We start from the raw sequence: 20,347 nt of genomic DNA, 5'->3' as shown, positions 1-20,347 counted from the left end.
GAGTGGCTTCCGGGTCTTGATAAGTGGTGACCTCCATGTAAAAAAAATAAATGAAATTGTTATAAAATTATAATTTTTGTTAACGTAATGTCTTTAATTATAAATTTATTTAACGTAAATAGTTTTTGCAAAACTTTCAGCCTTTTAATACACAAGGATTTTCTAAGAATTTTATACCTAGTTTAGATGACTTTCTATTTGACATTTTGAATGCTTCCAAATTTCTTTCAAATTTCGAAAGGACTACAAAATAACGCATTCTTTTATGAATCTTCTTCAATTATTAAGAAGATTAAAATGACTGGCTTACAAAGAAACGGAAATGCATTGTGATGGATTTTATTTAAATTATTGTTAAACAAAATGTTTGCTTTTTATTTAGAATTCAACTTAATTTTATAAAAAACTATAGAAAAATCTTTACGGTGAGCGTATCCATCATTGAACGGAAATGTCATATTCCAAAAATCATATAAATTGATCAAGTAGTTTTTTATAAAGAAAATTATTTTTAAAAGCTATTAATGTGAAATCAGTAGAATTACAGGGCTGATCTCGCAAATTTGAATTATTGTGGACCTATTTGCCATTGTTTTTTTTTTCTCTATCAAGATGGCGGTGTGAGATAATCCCTATTTGCTTAGTCATAAAATTTGATTTTCTTAGTTTTAAAAAATATGGTAAATTTTTACTTGCTTTCCATTTTAACAATCGCCTTTTAAATGACGACTTTTATAGATTTTCGGGTATGCTGAAAACGAATATCGCATTTAAATTTCTGCAACTAAATATTTTTACGGATATTAAGCAATTTAATTCATTATGCTACATGTGGTCGCCATCGTTGTACATGCAAGCACGCACATATTTCTGGCACGTGTACAACAATAGCCACCACTTATAACATAAGGAATTACATTGCTTAATATCCGGAAAATATTTATTTGTGGAAAATTCAAGTGCGATATTCGTTTGTAGCATACCCAAAAAAAACATACAAAGTCGTCATTTTAAGGGTGGAAAGCAAGTAAAAATTTACCAAAAATACTTGATCAATTTATGTGATTTTTGGAATATGAAATCGTTGTTCCATGATGAGTACATGCATGTGTGAGAAATTCCATAATCAATGCCATCTTGTTTGCCCGCCTAACATGATTTGCTAGACGGTCTTTGATTGGTTCAATTTGAATGCACCAGTTGGCGCCAATTTTGTATTACATGTGTTTTATTTTTCAGTCTGACAAATGAACACGGAACGGTAAAGACTCACACAGCGGTGCTCCGATATAGAGTGCCAGGATTTTACCTCCATTGGACACCATGCAGTGGGTGGACGAAGGACATTTCTCTAAATACAGAGACAACATAATTGCTGAACTTATTTTACCCAATGAGGATATTCTACAGTGTTCGGCTTGATATATTTGAGTATGGGAAATTATTCCCATTTCTTCCAGCGACCACGAGGTCCTAAAATATGCGATATTGAGCGACAACATTCACACCGTGTTCAACCATGTACAACATGGATCCTTCTAAAAGGAAACCTGAACTAACATTCCCACAGAGGAATCTTAATTAACGGCTCCATTGCAATGGATAGCAAATTTAGTCACTGTTTTTGCAAGGATTTACCGAGACCAAAGAACTTTAATTTCTGATACATCGTGAATAAAATTGAAGTTAAAGGTATGGCTTTGTGGAGTTTCATTTGCTATCTGCAGGGAGGAAATTGGGTGTGTAGGGAAGAAATTTCTTACACATCATAAAAAAGAAAATTCTGTATTTTCGGTATATTTATTTATTTGTTTTTAATTAATTAGGTTGTACTGATAAGCATCTAAGGCACACGTATGGAAGAAGCGGTATCCCCTTCTGTAATTTTTTTTTTTATTTTCGTCATTTTTCATTTTTTTTTTTCAGTGGATCATTATTGAATGGTCACTAATCTACCAGATTATCAAACAAAAATCCACACAAAAAATATCAATATTTAACTTCTTTTTTTTTTTTTTTAAAGGAGTACTCCGTTTCTAATAGAACGTTCTAGTAAATCGATCCCCTATTTTAGAAGCATCGACGTGTTTCGGCCAAATTTTACGAATTTAGCCTTTTCTGGAGGTGAAACTGTTTTTAAAAAAGGGGGGGGGCTAAATTCGAGAAATTTGTCCGAAAAACGTCGATGTTTCCAAAATGGGGGATCGATTTACTAGAAAAGGAGCACGCCTTTATAATGTTAAGTTTTGATTTTTTTTTTTTTTTTTTTTTTTGTCATTTTTTAGATAATCTGACAGATTCGTGATTATTCAATAATAATCTGCCGAAAAATAAAATAAAAAAAAGACGAAAATAAAAAAGATACAGAGGGGGTACCCCTTTCATACGTGCGCCTCATCTAATTTTAAGAGAAGCTACTTTCGGTTTACCAGGCCAAACTAATCGCTCCAAAATCGAAAACGAGGCTGCGCTCAAAATTCCGTTTTCGAACGGAGATCTTCGCTAATTCCGTCCATGGGAAGAAGAAGAAGCGACAAAACTGTGGCTATAAATTGACTTTATGGTGGATTCTGATTTATTTGACCTAATGGAACGAGGAGGCGCCCTGAAGGAGGCCGTCGTCAATGGAGATTCGGCCCGAGTGAAGCAGCTGCTGGAGTTGAATCGCTACGATGTGAACGAGCGCAGTCGTTCTGGGAAGACGGTCCTTCATGTCGCCGCCATCCGTGGATTCTGCGAGATAATCGAGCTTTTGTTGACCGTCGGGTCCGCTGATCCGACCGTCACCGATCGGAATGGAAATACGCCGCTCCATTGGTGTGGACATGTCGAAAGCATCGACCTCCTCGTCAAATACGGAGCTTCCATTCGGGTCAGGTAAGACAACAATAAAAAAAATATTTTTTTTTTTTTTTTTTTTTAAACCATTTTTAAAAGAAGGGGAAAGTAGACTTTTCTGAGCGAATTAATTTATTTTCAGCTTCCGAAAAATATTTCGAAAGTTGCTTGATAATTTGGATTATTCGAACTATTTTCATCTGTCTTTGCAATAATCATTTATTCTTGTTAGATCCTTACATCAAATGGTTTCATGCTTTGTTTCGATTTCCATAAAAGCAAAAGGGTGTTTATGCACCTATGTGGTACTATTACGGTTTATCGCCGAAAATGGAGACATTGGGGGGGGGGGCACTTGTCGTCAGACTAAAACGGAGAAATCAATAGTTTAAGCTATGACCGAGGCACTGAGGAGGCAGTGAGGGAGGCACTCCGTCATGAAATAAATAAAACAATTAAACTAGATATCAATTAATTCCGGAAAGAACTAATTACTACGTGCCCCAGCGTAATAACCCCCTCTCTAACCTCCCCATGTTAAAAACGGCTTTCGATGTTGGAGTGTTTATTCCGAAAGCCGTTCTAAACATGGGGGGGGGTATACTACGCTGAGGCAGGCACGTAGTAATTGGTTCTTTCCGGAAGTACTTGTTGTTTATTTCAAGCTCCGGTCAGTTTAAAATCCTTTCTCCCTCTTAGACTGACGCGACAGGTGCTCGAAAAAAATGGCGTCTCCGTTTTTGGCGATAAACTGTAGTAGTAACCTTTTTTCTTTTTTTTTCGTGACTCTTTTGCCTCCCTATTTTTCGTCTGCTAAAATTTTAATCACGTGATTGCGGTGTAGTGACAATAAAATAAACCATTCAAGTAGCTGAATCTGGCTGACGTACTAAGGCCCCTCTAACGAAATACGCATAGGCTCCGATGTTGTATGCAGTTCGTTCGAGGGAGCGCTCATTATTCCAAAAAGGAAAGTTTAGTGTGTGTGTGGCCTTGTTTTTTTTATTATTTTTGGCTTGAACTTTGCGCTTTTCGGATTATGTTTTTTATGGATTTTTTTTTTTTTTTTTTTTTTTTGATGGATATTTTGTTTGGCCGGTTTTTTTTTTTTTTTTTTTTTTTTTTTTTTTTGTGGGGGGAGGGTCGGAGATATATATACATAAATAAATTTTTTTTTACCTGGAGGTCACCACTTATCAAGGCCCAGGAGCCACTCGGGGATAAGGGTTATTGTGTGTACAGTAATCAATGGGATAGTATCTTAGTAATAGTTAGAATTGGAGATTTGATAAGGTGTCATTACTTAAGGGGGCGGGTCATCAGGAATTTGTTTGTGTTGGACTTGAAGACATCCAAGTTGAATTCGGGGGTGGGGGGGAACAGGCAAGTGACAGTTCCACAGCCATGCAGTTCTAAGAAGCTTTGTTCATGGAATCTATGTTTTGATTTAGGCACGGATAAAGAGTGGGGAAAATTATTGACAGCGGTTTCAGCTAGTCTGGTGTTTTCGTGAAAGATTGGTGAGGGGGGGACCAGACAATGGAGCTCAGACGAGCACTTGCCATGGAAATAACGATATAACATAGACATTGAAAATGAGGACTGAGGGACAAAAAAGAAGCGAGAGTTACTGGAGCTGCCGATAACACATTCACTGTATTATCTCGTTTTAGGGAATTTCCCTAATAAAATAAAATAACACAATTCTATGAACAATGACAAACAACTTCTTCAACTTAACAAGGGAAAGGTTTATTTGCAAAGCGTACTGAAGGAAGAAAGTAGAGTCGGGTCTCCACTGCCTTACGAGGTAGTTACAACCCGCGGCTGTCGTCAATACCTTTAGTAGGAGCAGCGAAGAGAACAGGCGTCTAGCACCGACGAAGGCTGGTAGCGTAAGAGAGAGTTTTCTTCTGGGACCGGAAGCTGTCTGGTCCCTAGGGGTTAATTTGTATTCGTGTGCAAGTCCTCAGATTGGACAGTTTAACGCCTCATCACTCACTCAGAGGAAGCGAATGCGCGAGAAGAAAAGGGGTCTATTTGTGTCTGCTACATAACCCCCTGCTTAGGCTGAAAGCCGACAGAGAGAAAGGTAGCATAACAAATAGCAGAAAGAAAAATACAATAAGAAATGTCCGTCTCTTTAGGTTATTTTCTTGCAGAAAAAAAAAATGTTCTTACTTTTCTGTGAAAAGTTGGAATATTTGCACAAAACGTTCTGTTCTAAAAAGGAGAGAAGAAAAAATGTTCTTTTTCAACAGAAATACACTGTTTTGCAAAGTCTCTTCGGCCAATGTACCCGTCGACCACTACGTGTAGTGGTCACATAATTGTTCTCACGTGGAACATTTACCTCAGGTGTATGATTATGCTGTGTGTATGTTGGAGGAATGTGTGGCTCAGGTGTTAATGTGTCCAGAAAGGCTCTTTTTACCCTATCTACCGATACTGTCTCTTTTTTACCACTAATGTCTAGGATAAAAGTTTTATCAGTGCGTGAAAGCACGCGATAAGGGCCAGTGTAAGGTGGAGTTAGGGGGGCTTTTACTGCGTCCTTTCTAAGGAACACGTGAGTCCATGTCGCTATGTCCTTCGGAACCAAAGATTTAATGGTCTGTTCCCTAGGGTGCATCGGCGGTAGCTTACTGAGATAAGCTCGTAGTCTGTTGACAGAGAGAGCTGTGTCAGTTGATATATCCTCTATCGGGGTCAGCATCTGACCTGGCAACGATAGAGGTGCTCCATAGACCAGTTCGGCTGCGGAATATCCCAGGTCCTCCTTGATTGATGCCCGACAGCCAAGAAGGATGACCGGTATGTACTCGCTCCATCGCTGTTGATCAGGGTAAGCGCGTAATGCAGCTTTCAATTGGCGATGGAAGCGTTCTATCATCCCATTTGAAGCAGGGTGATAGCTTGTTGTCCGAATGCGAGTGATCCCGAGGATCTTGGACAGTTCCCGGAATAGGTGGGATTCGAATTGTGCACCACGATCAGTGGTGATTGTAGTGGGAACTCCGTAGCGCGATATCCAGCCTGATATAAGGGCTCGCGCTACAGATTCAGACGAAATGTCACTAAGTGGGATGGCTTCTGGCCACCGTGTGAAACGGTCTATGCAGGTCAGGAGATAAGTGAATCCCTGACTGACCGGCCATGGTCCAACCAAGTCAATGTGAACATGGCTAAACCGAGCGTCTGGGGTGCTGAATGTTCCAAGGGGTGCGCGGATATGCTAGTGCACCTTTGATTTTTGGCAGGATACACAGGAACGTGACCAAGCAATGATGTCACGCCTCATGTTAGGCCAGAAAAATCCAGCTGTAATCAGCTTTACTGTGGCTTTGCGTCCGGGGTGTGCCAGGTTGTGTAGAGTGTCGAAAACAACTCTACGGTGAGTCGTTGGAACGAATGGTCGAGGTGAATCCGTTGAGGTGTCACAGATGATCTGCGTGTCAGAAGTAGGCACGGGCAGATATGCGAATTTGCAAGTCCCGAATTCAGGTGACGATGGATCCAACGTGTCCAGACTTGGCTGGTCTAAGGCCATCTGTTGCAAATCGATATCCGATGGTGAGGACAGAGAATTGATGGGCAGGCGAGACAATGCGTCTGCTGCTGCGTTCTGCTCACCCGCGATATGTCGGATATCACTAGTAAACTGCGAAACAAAGTCCAAATGACGTGTTTCGCGGGGAGAATATTTGTCCGGCTTAGCACGCAGTGCGTATGTAAGCGGACGGTGATCGGTGTAGATCACAAATTGTCGGCCCTCGAGTGAATGTTGGAAGTGTTTCACTGCGAGGTACATTGCCAGTAGTTCGCGGCCAAACGTGCTGTAACGTTGTTCGGCCGGTTTCAGCTGTCGCGAAAAGTATGCAAGAGGTTGTAACTGTTGTTGGTGCTGCTGTTGCAGCACTGCACCTACAGCTGTGCCCGATGCATCAACGACCAGTGAAAACTGGGCATCGGGTACAGGATGTGCCAGCAAAGATGTCGTCGCTAGTTTATTTTTCACTTCAGCAAATGCTCTAAGTTGGATCTCATTAAGTGAGATCTGCTCGTTTTTCTTCTTCCTGTTACGTAACAGGTCGGAAAGAGGAGCTAAGAGATCCGCACAGTGTGGGATAAAGCGTCTGTAGTAATTCAACAGACCAAGGAAGTGCCTAAGTTGGCGAAGTGAAGTGGGCGGTTGAAGGTCTTGTAGAGCCTTCACCTTTTCCGGCAACGGAGATATACCGTCTGGGCTGATAATGTGGCCCAGGAAAACTAGTGACGTAACACCGAAAACGCACTTACCAGGGTTAATCCTCACTTGGTATTGCTGAAACCGTTCAAAAAGTAGGCGGAGGTGAGTGACGTGTTCCTCAGGTGAGGCACTAGCCACAAGAATGTCATCTATATAGTTATAGACGAAATCTAAATCACGCACTACTTCATCCATAAAGCGCTGAAAAGTACTGGCAGCGTTACGTAGGCCGAAAGGCATAGTAAGAAATTCAAACGCTCCAAATGGAGTTGTAACCGCAGTTTTGGGTATGTCGGCCGGATTCACGGGGATCTGATGGTAAGCCTTAACCAGATCTAGCTTAGAGAAAGTCTTACAACCATGCAGAGAGGAAGCAAAGTCCTGAATATGCGGGATTGGGTAACGATCAGGTACCGTCATGGCATTGAGTCGTCTATAGTCCCCAGTTGGACGCCAATCTCCGTCTCGTTTTGGAACCATATGCAGAGGGGAAGCCTAAGGACTGGACGAGGGGCGTATAATTCCCAACTGTAGCATATGATTAAATTCTGCCTTCGCTGCTTTAAGTTTATCCACAGGAAGGCGACGAGGGCGTGAGAACACAGGAGCACCTGTGGTCTCAATGTGATGTTTTGTGGTGTGCGTGGGTTTGCTCACCACAAAATTTAAATTGGTTAACTCCGGGTAGGAGTGTAGCACCTCATGGTATGGGTCATTCGCAGCGGCAATGAAAAATACCGGGCTGATAGATGGGGCATTAGATAACGAGCCAGGGACGGAAAGTTCCGTGCTAGCGTCTATCAGCCGGCGTCTGCGCATGTCGACCATTAAATTAAAATTATGCAAGAAATCCGCGCCTAGTATGGGGTACGGTAGATCTGCTACAGTGAAAACCCACGTAAAGTCTCTCCGTAAATTCAAGTCCAGAGAACGTGAAATTTGACCGTACGTGGGGATAGGTGAATGGTTCACCGCTTGCAGTGTTATCAATGACACTGGTGGCCTTTCTTTAAGTAGCCTAAGTGGCCATATACTACAAGCAGCGCCAGTGTCTACCAAGCAACGTGCTTGAGATTTTACGTCAGTGACGAAATAGGCACGGTTATTTGCATTTTGTGGAAAGTTTGCCGTGCTCGTCTTTCCACAATTTAGTTTCCCTGGTTGTTAAAAGTGCAGGGCATTTTACAGTTCCGTGCTTCAGCGCCATAGCGACTATGATAAAAACATAGTCCCGGCATGTTTGCACGGCGACGGTGGTGCGGGGAAGATGAGCGGCTTTTGTAGCGGCGTCTGGGTGAGTGCGACCTGCCCATATTGAGCTTGCTCACCTCTCTAGTGAGGCGTTCGATGGCCGTTAGTATAGCCACCGATGTAGCATCCTGTCTTACATTTGCGGTGCCTGCGGGTACCTCAGCAGGCTGTTGTGGAATCGCCGCGGTGGTAGGCCCCCTCACAAAGTCCATGACCTTGTCCGCCGATGCTGCTACTACATCGACGGTGTGTTTTTCAAACATTGGCGCAAGTATGGCCTTTACCTGCGCCGGCAGCCTTGAGAAAAAGAGCTGCTTAATTAAGGCACTGTCAGGAGGGACGTCCTCTGCCAGTTCCCTCATTCTACGGAGTAGTTCCGTCGGCCTGCGGTCACCTAAGTGCTCGTCATGGACCAGCGTTTGAAAACGCTTTTCCGCCGACACGGACGTCCGTAGTAGCACCTCCCGTTTTATGCTATCGTAAGTGGAGTTTAACGGGGTGTCCGTTATTAAGTCCTTGACCGCAGGAGTCAATGACGCGGGGAAGGCACTGAATAAAATGTGCAGCTTCGTTTGCTCTGACACGTTGTTCGCCGCAAAATAAGACTCGAGTTGAGCAAACCAAACCCGGACGTCCCCAGCGAAGGCAGGCAACGTTGTCATCGTCACTACCGAAAGTAGATAACAAATATTTAAAAAAAAATATATATATATAATGTATCCGAAATCTGAAAGGACGCCGAATATGGACCACGTGGAGAAGAAAGGAGAAATATGGAGAAAATCTTTAAACAGAGACAATACAAAAAAAAAAATTTAACAGGCTAATGGGGGAGGAGAAGAAAGAAACAAAATTACCATGAAATAAAGCTAAAACAAAATTATATCAGGAAGAGCCGTGAAGCAAAAAAAAATGTGGACAATATGGGTTTTTTTTGTTTTGTTTTTTATAAATGTGTGTGAACCTGAAGATAAATGAACTCTTTAAGTACTTACATTTTGGCCGAAGAGTGCTAATGCGGAAAAACTTCGTGAAAGTTTTTTTTTTTTTTTTTTTTTTTTTTTTGTTGAGTTTTTTCTTATGCGCGGTGCGCGTTAACACGGCAGAAATGTTCAAGGTAGAAAAAAGATAGCATTAGAAGTTCAAGTTTGGTATAAGAATTTTCGTACACCAAGAAAGTGTCACCTCTTTTTGTAGGTTGGCGTTCTTTTTTTTTTTATGTGTAGCCCGCCGTTGTGAAAGAAAAGGGTGTTTTTTCTTTGTTTTGTTTTGTTTTTTTGTTTGTTTTTTTTTTAAGTTTTAAATGTGCTCCCCGAATCCGTTGTCTGTTTATGTGTGTGGTTGGAAACCATGTGCTGGTTTTTAAAATGCGCGCCTTACCCTGTTAACAAGCGAAAGAAGTGTCTGTTCGGAAATGTGTTATCACAACGGAGTCACCATTTTAGGGAATTTCCCTAATAAAATAAAATAACACAATTCTATGAACAATGACAACTTCTTCAACTTAACAAGGGAAAGGTTTATTTGCAAAGCGTACTGAAGGAAGAAAGTAGAGTCGGGTCTCCACTGCCTTACGAGGTAGTTACAACCCGCGGCTGTCATCAATACCTTTAGTAGGAGCAGCGAAGAGAACAGGCGTCTAGCACCGACGAAGGCTGGTAGCGTAAGAGAGAGTTTTCTTCTGGGACCGGAAGCTGTCTGGTCCCTAGGGGTTAATTTGTATTCGTGTGCAAGTCCTCAGATTGGACAGTTTAACGCCTCATCACTCACTCAGAGGAAGCGAATGCGCGAGAAGAAAAGGGGTCTATTTGTGTCTGCTACATCGTCTCCATTAAAAAAAAAAAAAAAAGAGGGACTTAATAATATCTACTTAGTATAAGTTATAGGAAAATTGGTGCCAGTTCAGATAGCATTTGTGGCGATAAACAACCCCCTTTATGAGTATTGTATGGGAAAAGAAGTTTAAGTGAAATTAAATCTCTTTGCCTCAAACAAAATAATTAAAAAAAAAAAAGGAATAAAACAAAATGACACCTCCTTCTGGTTTAAAATGTACCGCATTTATTTTTTAACAAACAAGATGAATAAGCAAAGGTCCGATCGGTAAAAGTTCTTGCAAAATCATTATGATTTGAATGTTAGATGAAAGTCCTTTGTGGAATTAATAAGATTAGAAGGTAAAAATCTTGTGAAAATAATGTCCTTATGTTAATGTTGGTGTTTTAACTGGCGAAGTTCGCCTTATTTAAAAGTTCCATGAGAAAAGTAATTCGTGGGGAAAGTAATTTGTTGTTATTAATTACAAAATGTGTGGAATGGGTGCATAAGTGATTTTTTTTTTTTTTTTTTTTTTTTTTTTTTGAGTGCCCGCATGGTGTGTAATATCATGGTTTTGACGGCAACGATGTTATGAAAACGAGAGGCATGTTCTTGTGACATCGAAGCAAGAAGCACAAACTCAATACTCCCTGGCTAAGGCAAAAATAATTCCACAATTACAAAACAATACCTTTAAACTCAAATTATATTCAGTTATAACATCAAAGAAAGGTTATTGGTCTGAGTACAGTCCTTGCAAAAGTGGGTCAGTTTTGCCTTCCAAATTGGGATCCAGTAGTTAACTCCCTTTGTTAGAATGGTAGCGTGGTTTTCCTTCGAAAAGGCCCATGATAATTCATGGTGTTCTCGGCAAGAGTTCTGCTGCCTTTAATTAGGCATAAATCGAATCCCTTTGGACCCTAATTGAATTGAGAAAAATTCAAACAGGTGATATAAACACTATAAAAATGTTCAAATGATGCCATCCTCTAATTAGGATATCTTCGGCATAATATAAAGGTGTCCCTGCTTGTAGAGATTTCAAGTCCTTTTTCACCAAACATTTAGGTGATATAAATATGAAGAAATTGTTGCGGCTCTATTCTCGATAAAGCATTTTTCTCGGGGCCGACTTTGAGTCTCGCTCTTGCCAGAAGTTTTTGTAGACTGAAAAACAAATGGATATTTACTAAAAAGGCACCAAGTAATTATCTTGGCCCATACAAATCAACCAATCACAGGTTGTCTACAAGAAATGCACGTAGGTGGCTTAAAACATGAAAATGGGATTGTAACTGGAATTTCTCACAGTACTTTTTATTCTCTTGAATAAAAAAAAACTAAATGAGAGCACGATTGTTTTTGTTTTAATAATTATTTTTATTAAAACAAACAAAAATTTCACTTGAACTTTGCAATTTTCGGATTTTATTTTTAAAGCCAGATTTAACAAAAATTAAAACAATTTTGGTGCTTATGCACTTAGGTTACCGTGATTTTTATGGATTAAGTGCCTTCCCCAATGTTTGAAGTGTTTCTAATGTTTCAAACTTGTGCCCATACCCCCACTGCACCATTAAATCTGGCTAAAAAAAAAATAACAATAACAAAATAATCCGAAAATCGCAAAGTTCAAACCAAATTGAAATTTTTATCTATCCTCACCACAAAAAAAAAAACACAGCGAAACAAATATCCATCCCAAAAAAATATCCATTCCCCCTCTCCCAAAAAAAAACATCAAAATCGGAAAAGTGCAAAGTTCAAGCGAAAATAAAAAAAAATAAAAAAATTTTTAAAAATTTTTAAAATAAAAAAAAAATTTAAAAAAAATAAAAAAAAAATTTAAAAAAATAAATAAAAATAAATAAAAATAAAAAATAAATAAAAAAAATAAAAAATAAATAAAAAAAATAAAAAAATAAATAAATAAAAAATAAATAAAAAAAATAAAAAATAAATAAAAAAAATTAAAAAAAATAAAAAAATAAAAAAAAGGCCAAAATTTCTTTCCTTTTCAGAATTATGAACTCTCCCTCGCTGAGCCGATGCCTTTTTTGCTATAGGGCTTCACTCCTATACGTCCGTCTCAATGGGTACTTATGCACTTGTTACCGGGCTGGTGGGTGTTTTGTAACTGTTCTGTACTTTCACCTTTAGAGCGGAGGGGGGGGTGACTTAGCGAGTTAAAGGACTGTTTGAATAAATTCATAATGATTTACCGAATTGGCGGGTGTATTGTAACTATTCTGTACTTTCACCTAAACAATTTAATAAACAAAGATATTGTAAAACTTAAATACTATTTTTAAAAAATATCACGGTAACATGAGTGCATAAGCACCACTTTATTTTCCATACATACTTGTGTTTATTTTTTGCTTTTATTTTTCACCTCTTTTTGCTTTGTTCGCTATTCTAGAAAATCTGAGTTGTTAGGCATCGATTTTACTAAATTTTTGAAAACAAACAAGATACTACGAATGAGCAAATTAGGAAAAGAAATGAACTACAAATAGTTTTCACAATTTTTGAGTGATTATTAAATGAGATCACCATTTTGTTTTTCATTTTAACTCGACAGGTTTTACACTTAAAAAAACACTTTAAAATAAGTTGAAACACAACTTATCCAGGTAGGTAGAAGAATAACGTGTGTGTGTGTGTTTTTGTTTGTTTTTGTTTGTTTGTTTGTTTGTTTGTGTTTGTTTGTTTGTGTTTGTTTTTGTGTGTTTGTTTGTGTTTGTTTTTGTGTGTTTGTTTGTGTTTGTTTTTGTGTGTTTGTTTGTGTTTGTTTTTGTGTGTTTTTGTGTGTTTGTTTGTTTGTTTTTTTTTTTTCTAGTGTTGAGATGATTTATTGGAATCAGGAAAATTAGGACTTTTATGGTTTAGGAATCATAAAAATTTGTACCTGTTTCCCGATCACAAAAACGATTCTTTTATCTTGATTTTATTTAAAGCAAAATCTTCCATTGGTAATGATAAAACCTTTTCCCGCTATTGAAATGTTTTTCTCAATTAAATACATTTTATGTTTTATCTAAAAATGGGTACCAGTTTTGATCATTTTAAAACCGTCTAATGCAGAGTCTTTCAACCAGAAGTAACTTACCCCTAGGGGGTAAAAAATTAAGTCTGGAGTAAATAATTGAAGTACCTGATAATTTAAAACAATCTTTTCAGATTGTGTCATGTCCAAGAAATTAACTTCATGATTTTCTATTTGATTTTCTGTTTTTTTTGTTTTTTTTTTTGTTTTTTCATACAAATATCTAATACTATTTTTATACAAAAACCTAAAGTCCTAAAAGTTTGTTGTTTTTTTTCCCTTTATTTTTCTGTCACTTTATGATGGCTATGAATTTTTTGTATGGGAGTAGTGGGTAAATGGAGAAATACATAAGGCCAAGGGGTCAATGATGGGGGGGGGGGGGATGGATGATCTAATGGGAGGTAAATTCTAACCATTAAAAAAACAAACAAAACTGTCGTGTATAATGCTAAGCAAGCGTTCTAGTTGGTGTTAGTTTATAAATATGAGCTATCTGCTCATATGTAAATTATACTTAATTTGCATATCACTACATATCCCTATAACATACTTTTCGTGACCTCCTGAACATCTTTCTTTATCTCTCTCCTTTATCTTTGGAGATCTGGATCTATTGCGTCTTTCTCTATAATCGCAGTGTTCCTCCTGCATATTTTGATCTTCCTCTTCTGCCTTGTTCCATTCTACTTCTTCCTCTTCTAACTCGTCCTTCTCTACTTCTTCCTCCGCAATCTCATTCTACAGTAACTCTTCAATGTCAATAATGGGCAGCTCTGAAGGCATTTCCTCATCTGATTGTTCTCCTTGGGGTCTTATTTGGTCAGCATGAGCTAGAACACTGTTGCCATTTTCTTTATTTAATATTGCAGTATTATGTCTTTTCTGCATAATTCCATATTCCTATTTCTTTTGTACGACATCTTTTGATTTGTGACATATGACCCAGTCAAAGTGAATCTTAATTGTCTGCCCATTAAGGCAGATAGACTTTCTGGCCTGCTTGCATGCGGAATTGTTCTATAACTTAGTAATAATCTTGGTGGGAAAGCATCGATTTTCTCCTTCTGTTGCATGCATGCTTTTATGCCCTTCTTTACCGTCTGGGCCATCCTTTCCGCTATCCCATTACTTTGAGGGTGGTAGGAGGGGTCTTGTAAGGTCTGCATCCTATTTTTCTTAACCATTCATGCAAATCAGCAGCCGCAAATTCTGGCGCGTTATCCATCATCAATGTTCTTGGTATCCCATTTCTCCAAAATATTACTCTTAATTTTTTTATGATAGTACTTTTTTATCAGGTACTCTCACCATTTCAAGTCAACCTGAATATGTGTCTATTAATATTAATAGTCCCATCTCATTGACGTACGTATCATCCATGTGCACTCTGCTCCACGGAGCCCCACACGTATTTTCTTTTGCTTGAAATTCCTGAGTTCTGTACATTTTGTGCATCTTTTTACATAGTTCTCTACGTCTCTTGAGTACCCCGATGGCCACCATGTTTCCAATTTTAATCTTCTTTGCATAGCCACTCCACAATGTACGTCATCATGTACACTTTTTATAACCTGTCTCCTCTGTGTTTCTGGGGGAACTACCAAGTCTCCATTACATGTTACCCCATTTTCTATTCTGTCTTATTTCTTTGGTCTTTCAGCCCTTGAACAATTTCCCCAGCGATTCTTTTATCCTCAACACTATTCTGTTTAACTGTCATTTGTAGTTTTAGTAGCCATTTTATCTACAAATATTACATCGGTTTCTACAAGGTGCAGGAATGTGTCTTCAAATTCCTCGTCGTTTTTGTCCTTATCCTCTCTATAAAACCTCAATCTAGATAAGGCATCAACGTGCGGTATCGTATTCCCTTTAACATACTCAGTCGAATGTCATCAGTTTGATCGTCCAATGTAATATTCTGGATGTAACTTATAGTAGTTCTTTTCTTGGGTTGAAAATAAATTCCAGTGGTCTGTGACAACTTCAACAAGAATTTTTTTCCCATCAAGAACTGTCTTGCTCTGTCCGTTGTCCACACTATGGCTAGTGCTTCCCTTTCTATATTAGAATAATTGTGTTCAGTTGTTGTTAATCTCCTCAATAACTACATTACGGGATGACCATCTTGTGACAAAATACGAGATACAGAATGTTCACTAGTGTCGGTAGTTAGTTATACCCTTCTCAGGGTCAAAAATTTGTACTATTGGAATTTTTGCCAGAATCTGTTTCAAGTTTTCAAAGTTGCTGTTCTAACCAAATGAACTCTGCAGTTTTTTTTTTCTTAACTTTGCAAATGGTTCTGTCAACTCATTTTGGTACATATTTTCTATAAAAATTTACCAAACCCAAGAAAGACTCCAACTCTTCTTTTTTGGTTGTAGGTATGTATTAATTCCTGCTGTTGTATAAATTCTAGACACATATTCAAGGGCATGTTTGGTAATTTGTAACTGTTCCATTAACTTATATCTATGTGACAAATTATGCATATCTTCAATTAATCTTAGTTGGATTAACTCGTTTTCTGTTCTTCTATTCCTAGTTTTTCGAAGTCACAGTATTTACTCGCACTTCTTAACCGGTGTAAATATTTTACTATCGGTTCATCCACTTCCTGCTTCATTGCCATAAACTTGGTCCTTTCTGCAATCACCAGTCTTTTCTTTGGCCTTATGTTTCCCTTGATAACCTGACTTATTTCTCAGTCATTTCTTCTAGTTCTCGAGGGTAAACCATTGTTTGTAGCACCCTTCATAATTGCTTCACAACCAGCGTTAGCCATGAACAAGTCGGTGATTTCATTTTCCCCTCCTTGTTTTTTGTTGTCTTTCAACTTTTTGCTTCTTGCATTAGCAGCAAAGCAATGTATCTACGTATTCTGGGTCTTCAAAGATCAGAGAATATCCTATCATCGATGCCATTGACAGGGTTCAAAAAAGAATCACCAACCTAATAGGTCTTGAACTATCAACTAAACTCCAACCTATGTCCCACAGCCGAAACATGGCATCCTTGTGCCTGTTTTACAAAGATTTCAATGGCAAGTACTGACAAACTCCGAGCAGTAGTACCCCTCAGACAAACCCGAAAAGCAGCAAAATCCCACCCCTACACTGCAGAGATCAATAGATGCAATGAAGCCTTCTCCTCAAATAGCTTTTTTGCTTCAGACTGCTGCACTTTGTAATTCCCTCCCAGGTCCTTGCTTCTCTGATTGTACTGACATGCAGAAATTCAAGTGTCTAGATAAACAGACATCTCGCTACCCAATCCCCTAAATATTTCCACAAATCTGGTCCCAAATGGTAGTCATTCATAACTAAGTGTTCCTTGTTTGAGGTGAAATGTCAAAAAAATTGTAATTTTTAATTTGATCAGCACCAGTTCCTCCCTGTGCGCCAATCCTATCGCAAAACTTCTGAACCCCCTCAATAGCCATTCAAATATACTTTCATGTCTTGGACACAAACTGCTTATTTTCTCTCAACCTACCTGTAATTCAACTGCATTTCTCATACTGTCGTCTCAACAGCTTTCATCATAGTCAGGTTAAGCTAACTTCTTCCCTGGCCTGCATTACATTCCAAACAGCTTATATACTCCTTGTCAGATTTATATTTTTAAGAATATTATATTTAAAAGCCAAGTTTTAATTTTTATTTCAAAATTGTATAAGATTTTAATTGTGCTATGCCTGTAATAATAAACCTGGAACTTGTATGAATTTTTTTTTTTTTTTTTTTTTGTGCATTTTTATAGCCTGTCCAGGCCAGTTCTAGTTTACTTGAAAACAGGGGTTTTTTTTCCTTTAAATATTTTTCTTTATTTTGATTTTTCAGGAATAAAATGGGTAAAACTCCACTCCAAATGGCCGAAAGACGTGGAGTATCAGTTGAAGTTTTACAGCATTTGAGGAAGATGTCAGAGTTGGAGGATTATGATGACCCCATAGTGACCTCGGAAAGGACTTACTATGGCCAGACTCTGTTTATAGATTTTTGTAACAGTGTCGGCCTAAGAGTGTTCATGCTCCTCATTTTGGTCCTCCTCGTTTGTTCTTTGTATGTCGCTTACATGGTGACGGGTTTTGCTTCCACGGAGAAACGCATCCTTATAGACTCAACAAGCAGTCGGATCGAACTTTAGCCAGAATTAAGCATCTCCTACTCCTTAAGCAAACTCTTAGAAAAACACAGCAATTGGTTGTTGCATTTTTTTATTGCTTTATTTAAATTGCAGCTTTTCACTTTTTTTTTTTTTTTATAAAAAGATTTGTTTAAAATGTTTAGGCATGATATTTTTTTTGGGGGGAGGGCTGAAATTAGGCATAGACAACACTTTTGGAGAAGCAAATTATATAGGAAATGACACATTGGGCCTTACTATGAATAGATTAAGTATGGAAAAACATAAGTATCACTGTTTGCTACAGTAATAAAGAAAAGTCCATTTTCCTGTTTTGCTAAAATCCTTAAATCTGTTTATAATGGCTAATATATACATGATTAACCTTTTTTTTTTTTTTTTTTTTTTTTAAATTCCATTTTAACCCCAAACAAGGCACAGTATCACTTTGATGTACTATCAGGGACATAAGTTCCAGGGATACTATGTAGGGAGTTGAGCAGCAAGATGTCTGTTCACATTACATTTGAACTTCTGCGTGTCAGTACAGTTGAGAAAGCAGGAACCCAGAAGGGAGTCCCAAAGTCTAGCAGTTCTGGGATAGAAACAGAATAGAAGGCCATCTTGCATCTAGGAATCTGTGTGGGGGTGGGATTTTGCTGCCTGTTGGGTTTGTCAGCAGTATTTACGTTGAGGGAGATACAAGAGCTTGTAGTTCATTGGAGCATCACCATGAAAAGACTTAGAATAGAACAGGCAGAGGGATGCAACATTTCATCAATGGGACAGAGGCTGAAGCTTAGAGGAGTTCAGGACCTATCAGCTTGGTGACTCTCTTTTGAACCCTGTTCAAGAGCAAGAGACTAGTAGCAGATGCACCAGCCCAAATTTGACAATACTCTATACATGGCATAAGTAACTTTCTAGCATGGTACAGAACCCACCTTCCTCATAGCAGCCCTGGCAATACTCTCAATGTATCTGTTCCAACTCCTGTTTCCTGTGAACATTAAGCCGAGGAGTTTGAAAAGTACTTTCAGGTAATGTATCTTTAACCATAGCTATTCGTGGTTGAAAAGGTTTCTTGTAATTATTGCTTAGTCTTGGCAGCATTGAATGTGACCATCCATTTTTGTCCCCATTCCACTTGATTCGAGGTCTTCCTCTAGTGTTTCTGCCATTGCCTTAGATGTGTTCATTTGTTTTCCTCTCATGCCTGTTATAGTGTAGTGTGGTCAGCAAATATACCCATCTCAGAAACAATTTTATCAAGGTCATTTATCTTTATTAGGAATAATAAAGGTCCAAGGATGTACCCCGAGGTACACCCACATTTATATCATATTGTTTAGATGTACTACCATTGAGGACAACCTGAATTCTCTTATTTAAGGATTTAATTATGTTAAGTATTCGTCCAGTGATACTGTATATGATTTTCCTGAGAAGACCATTGTGTCAAACCCTGTCAAAAGCCTACCCTCCCTACTTTATCCAGTGTATATTATATACATTCAGAGATTAGTTAGGATATCTGCTGTAGAATGGGCTTGCCTAAATCCATATTGAAGTTTAGCAACTGTAAGGTGATGGACTAGAGCTTGGTTAATTATGGACTCTAATATTTTGGCGAAAAGCAGGTCTAATGGGGTGATAATTTAATGGGTCGGTTCTTTTGCCAGAATTCTTGTAAACTGAGTACCACCTATGCTGATGTCATGAAACATCAAGAAATTTTTTTTAAATTGTGATTTGTGTATTGAATATTTTCAGTGTTAAAAATATATTAAAACAGTTTAAAAAAAAAAAAAAAAAAAAAAAAAATTCCCTAAAATACTGATTTTTACACTGGTCATAATTACATTGCAAACTGAGGACCGGTTACTAATTAGCAACTACAGTCCTGGGTCATTTATTGTGATCTGCACCAACTAGGAAATCGCTGGTGATCAGATTAATTTAAGACTAGCGGAACCTCTGGAAATTCCACAGCGGCATCTTTTATATGTAATATTACTGCTGGGTATTCTGTAGATATTCAGCATAAATGGAGATCCCGCAATATTGTTGCCCTTTTGTTAAAACTAAAATTATTTATCTAAGTAATTTGGTTAATGTAGTGTCAGAATATATCTGGTTATTACGGTTAATCTCCAATATCCTTATAGGAGTCTGTAACATATTTCCATTGTATAGACACCCGGTGCAAAACAAACACCTAAATATCATTATGCCATCTTTAGACAGAACAGATACTACACTTGGATCCTAGCTAGAAGACCAAGAAGGTATATTTCAGTTTCACATACAGCCCAAAAGCTACATCATTTATTTATTATATTGCATCTTCGGTGATCAGGAGATCCTATTAAAAGGGAGGATGGACAGTTATAACATATTACGAACATTAAATTAACGTATCTATGTACTAATTTAATGTTCATAGTATGCTGTCATCTTCTATCCTCCCTTTTAATAAAAGGATTTCCAGATTGAATAATTTATAATCTTTAAACCGTGATAAATCTAAGTATGTACTATATTATTAATATAGATATTTAATAATCTGAGAATAATGTAATTTTTTTTTTTTTTAAATGTACATAAAAGCAGCAAAATTATGCGTCCTTGAATGATTTACTCAACAAAAACGGTCCCATATGTATTATGCGAAATGTTTGTTTTGTGTTGTCCATGACTGGTGCCTATTGGTATTCTAGCCAGTATCAATGCCTAGAAATTAAATTTGCTTCTCATTGGTTGCATGCAGGCGTGCAGCATTTTATATTGTAGTGAAGACTCTTATCCGTCTTTTATTTGGAAAAGATCATTACACACTTAGTGATTAAAGAAAAAAAAATTTTTTTTCAAGTTTACAGTTTATTTCTATCAAAATGTTTGTTGCTTGGAAGATTAAAAAATATTTAATCTTTGTCAGAAAGTTTATATTAAAGAAAGCAGATTTTCTGTGAGAGAAAAATAAAAATAAAATCCTAAAAAAAAAAAAA

The 20,347-nt window shown here is 37.9% G+C and overlaps 1 protein-coding gene across 1 annotated transcript; it reads left to right on the top strand.

Moving 5' to 3' along the window:
- The first annotated feature begins 2,427 nt into the window (after positions 1–2,427).
- LOC145252859 (ankyrin repeat domain-containing protein 46-like) lies at positions 2,428–19,163 on the top strand. The gene is made up of 2 exons (XM_080112874.1): positions 2,428–2,877; positions 17,054–19,163. Exons 1-2 carry the CDS (start codon positions 2,561–2,563, stop codon positions 17,358–17,360), a joined length of 624 nt encoding a protein of 207 aa, XP_079969000.1. The 5' UTR covers positions 2,428–2,560; the 3' UTR covers positions 17,361–19,163.
- Positions 19,164–20,347: the final 1,184 nt, after the last annotated feature.

Source organism: Euprymna scolopes, chromosome 3 (assembly GCF_053919585.1).
Source record: "Euprymna scolopes isolate OS-2025 chromosome 3, ASM5391958v1, whole genome shotgun sequence".
In the NCBI taxonomy this organism is placed as follows: domain Eukaryota; kingdom Metazoa; phylum Mollusca; class Cephalopoda; order Sepiida; family Sepiolidae; genus Euprymna; species Euprymna scolopes.
Note: the sequence above shows the minus strand (reverse complement) of the source record. Positions and strands in the feature narration are given on the sequence as shown.

What these genes read in the sequence shown, in the direction of transcription:
- LOC145252859 (XM_080112874.1), top strand. Translation starts at nt 2,561, where the DNA reads ATGGTGGATTCTGATTTATTTGACCTAATGGAACGAGGAGGCGCCCTG. An exon ending in GGAGCTTCCATTCGGGTCAG is followed by an intron (nt 2,878 to 17,053) that starts GTAAGACAACAA and finishes TTGATTTTTCAG; the next exon opens with GAATAAAATGGGTAAAACTC.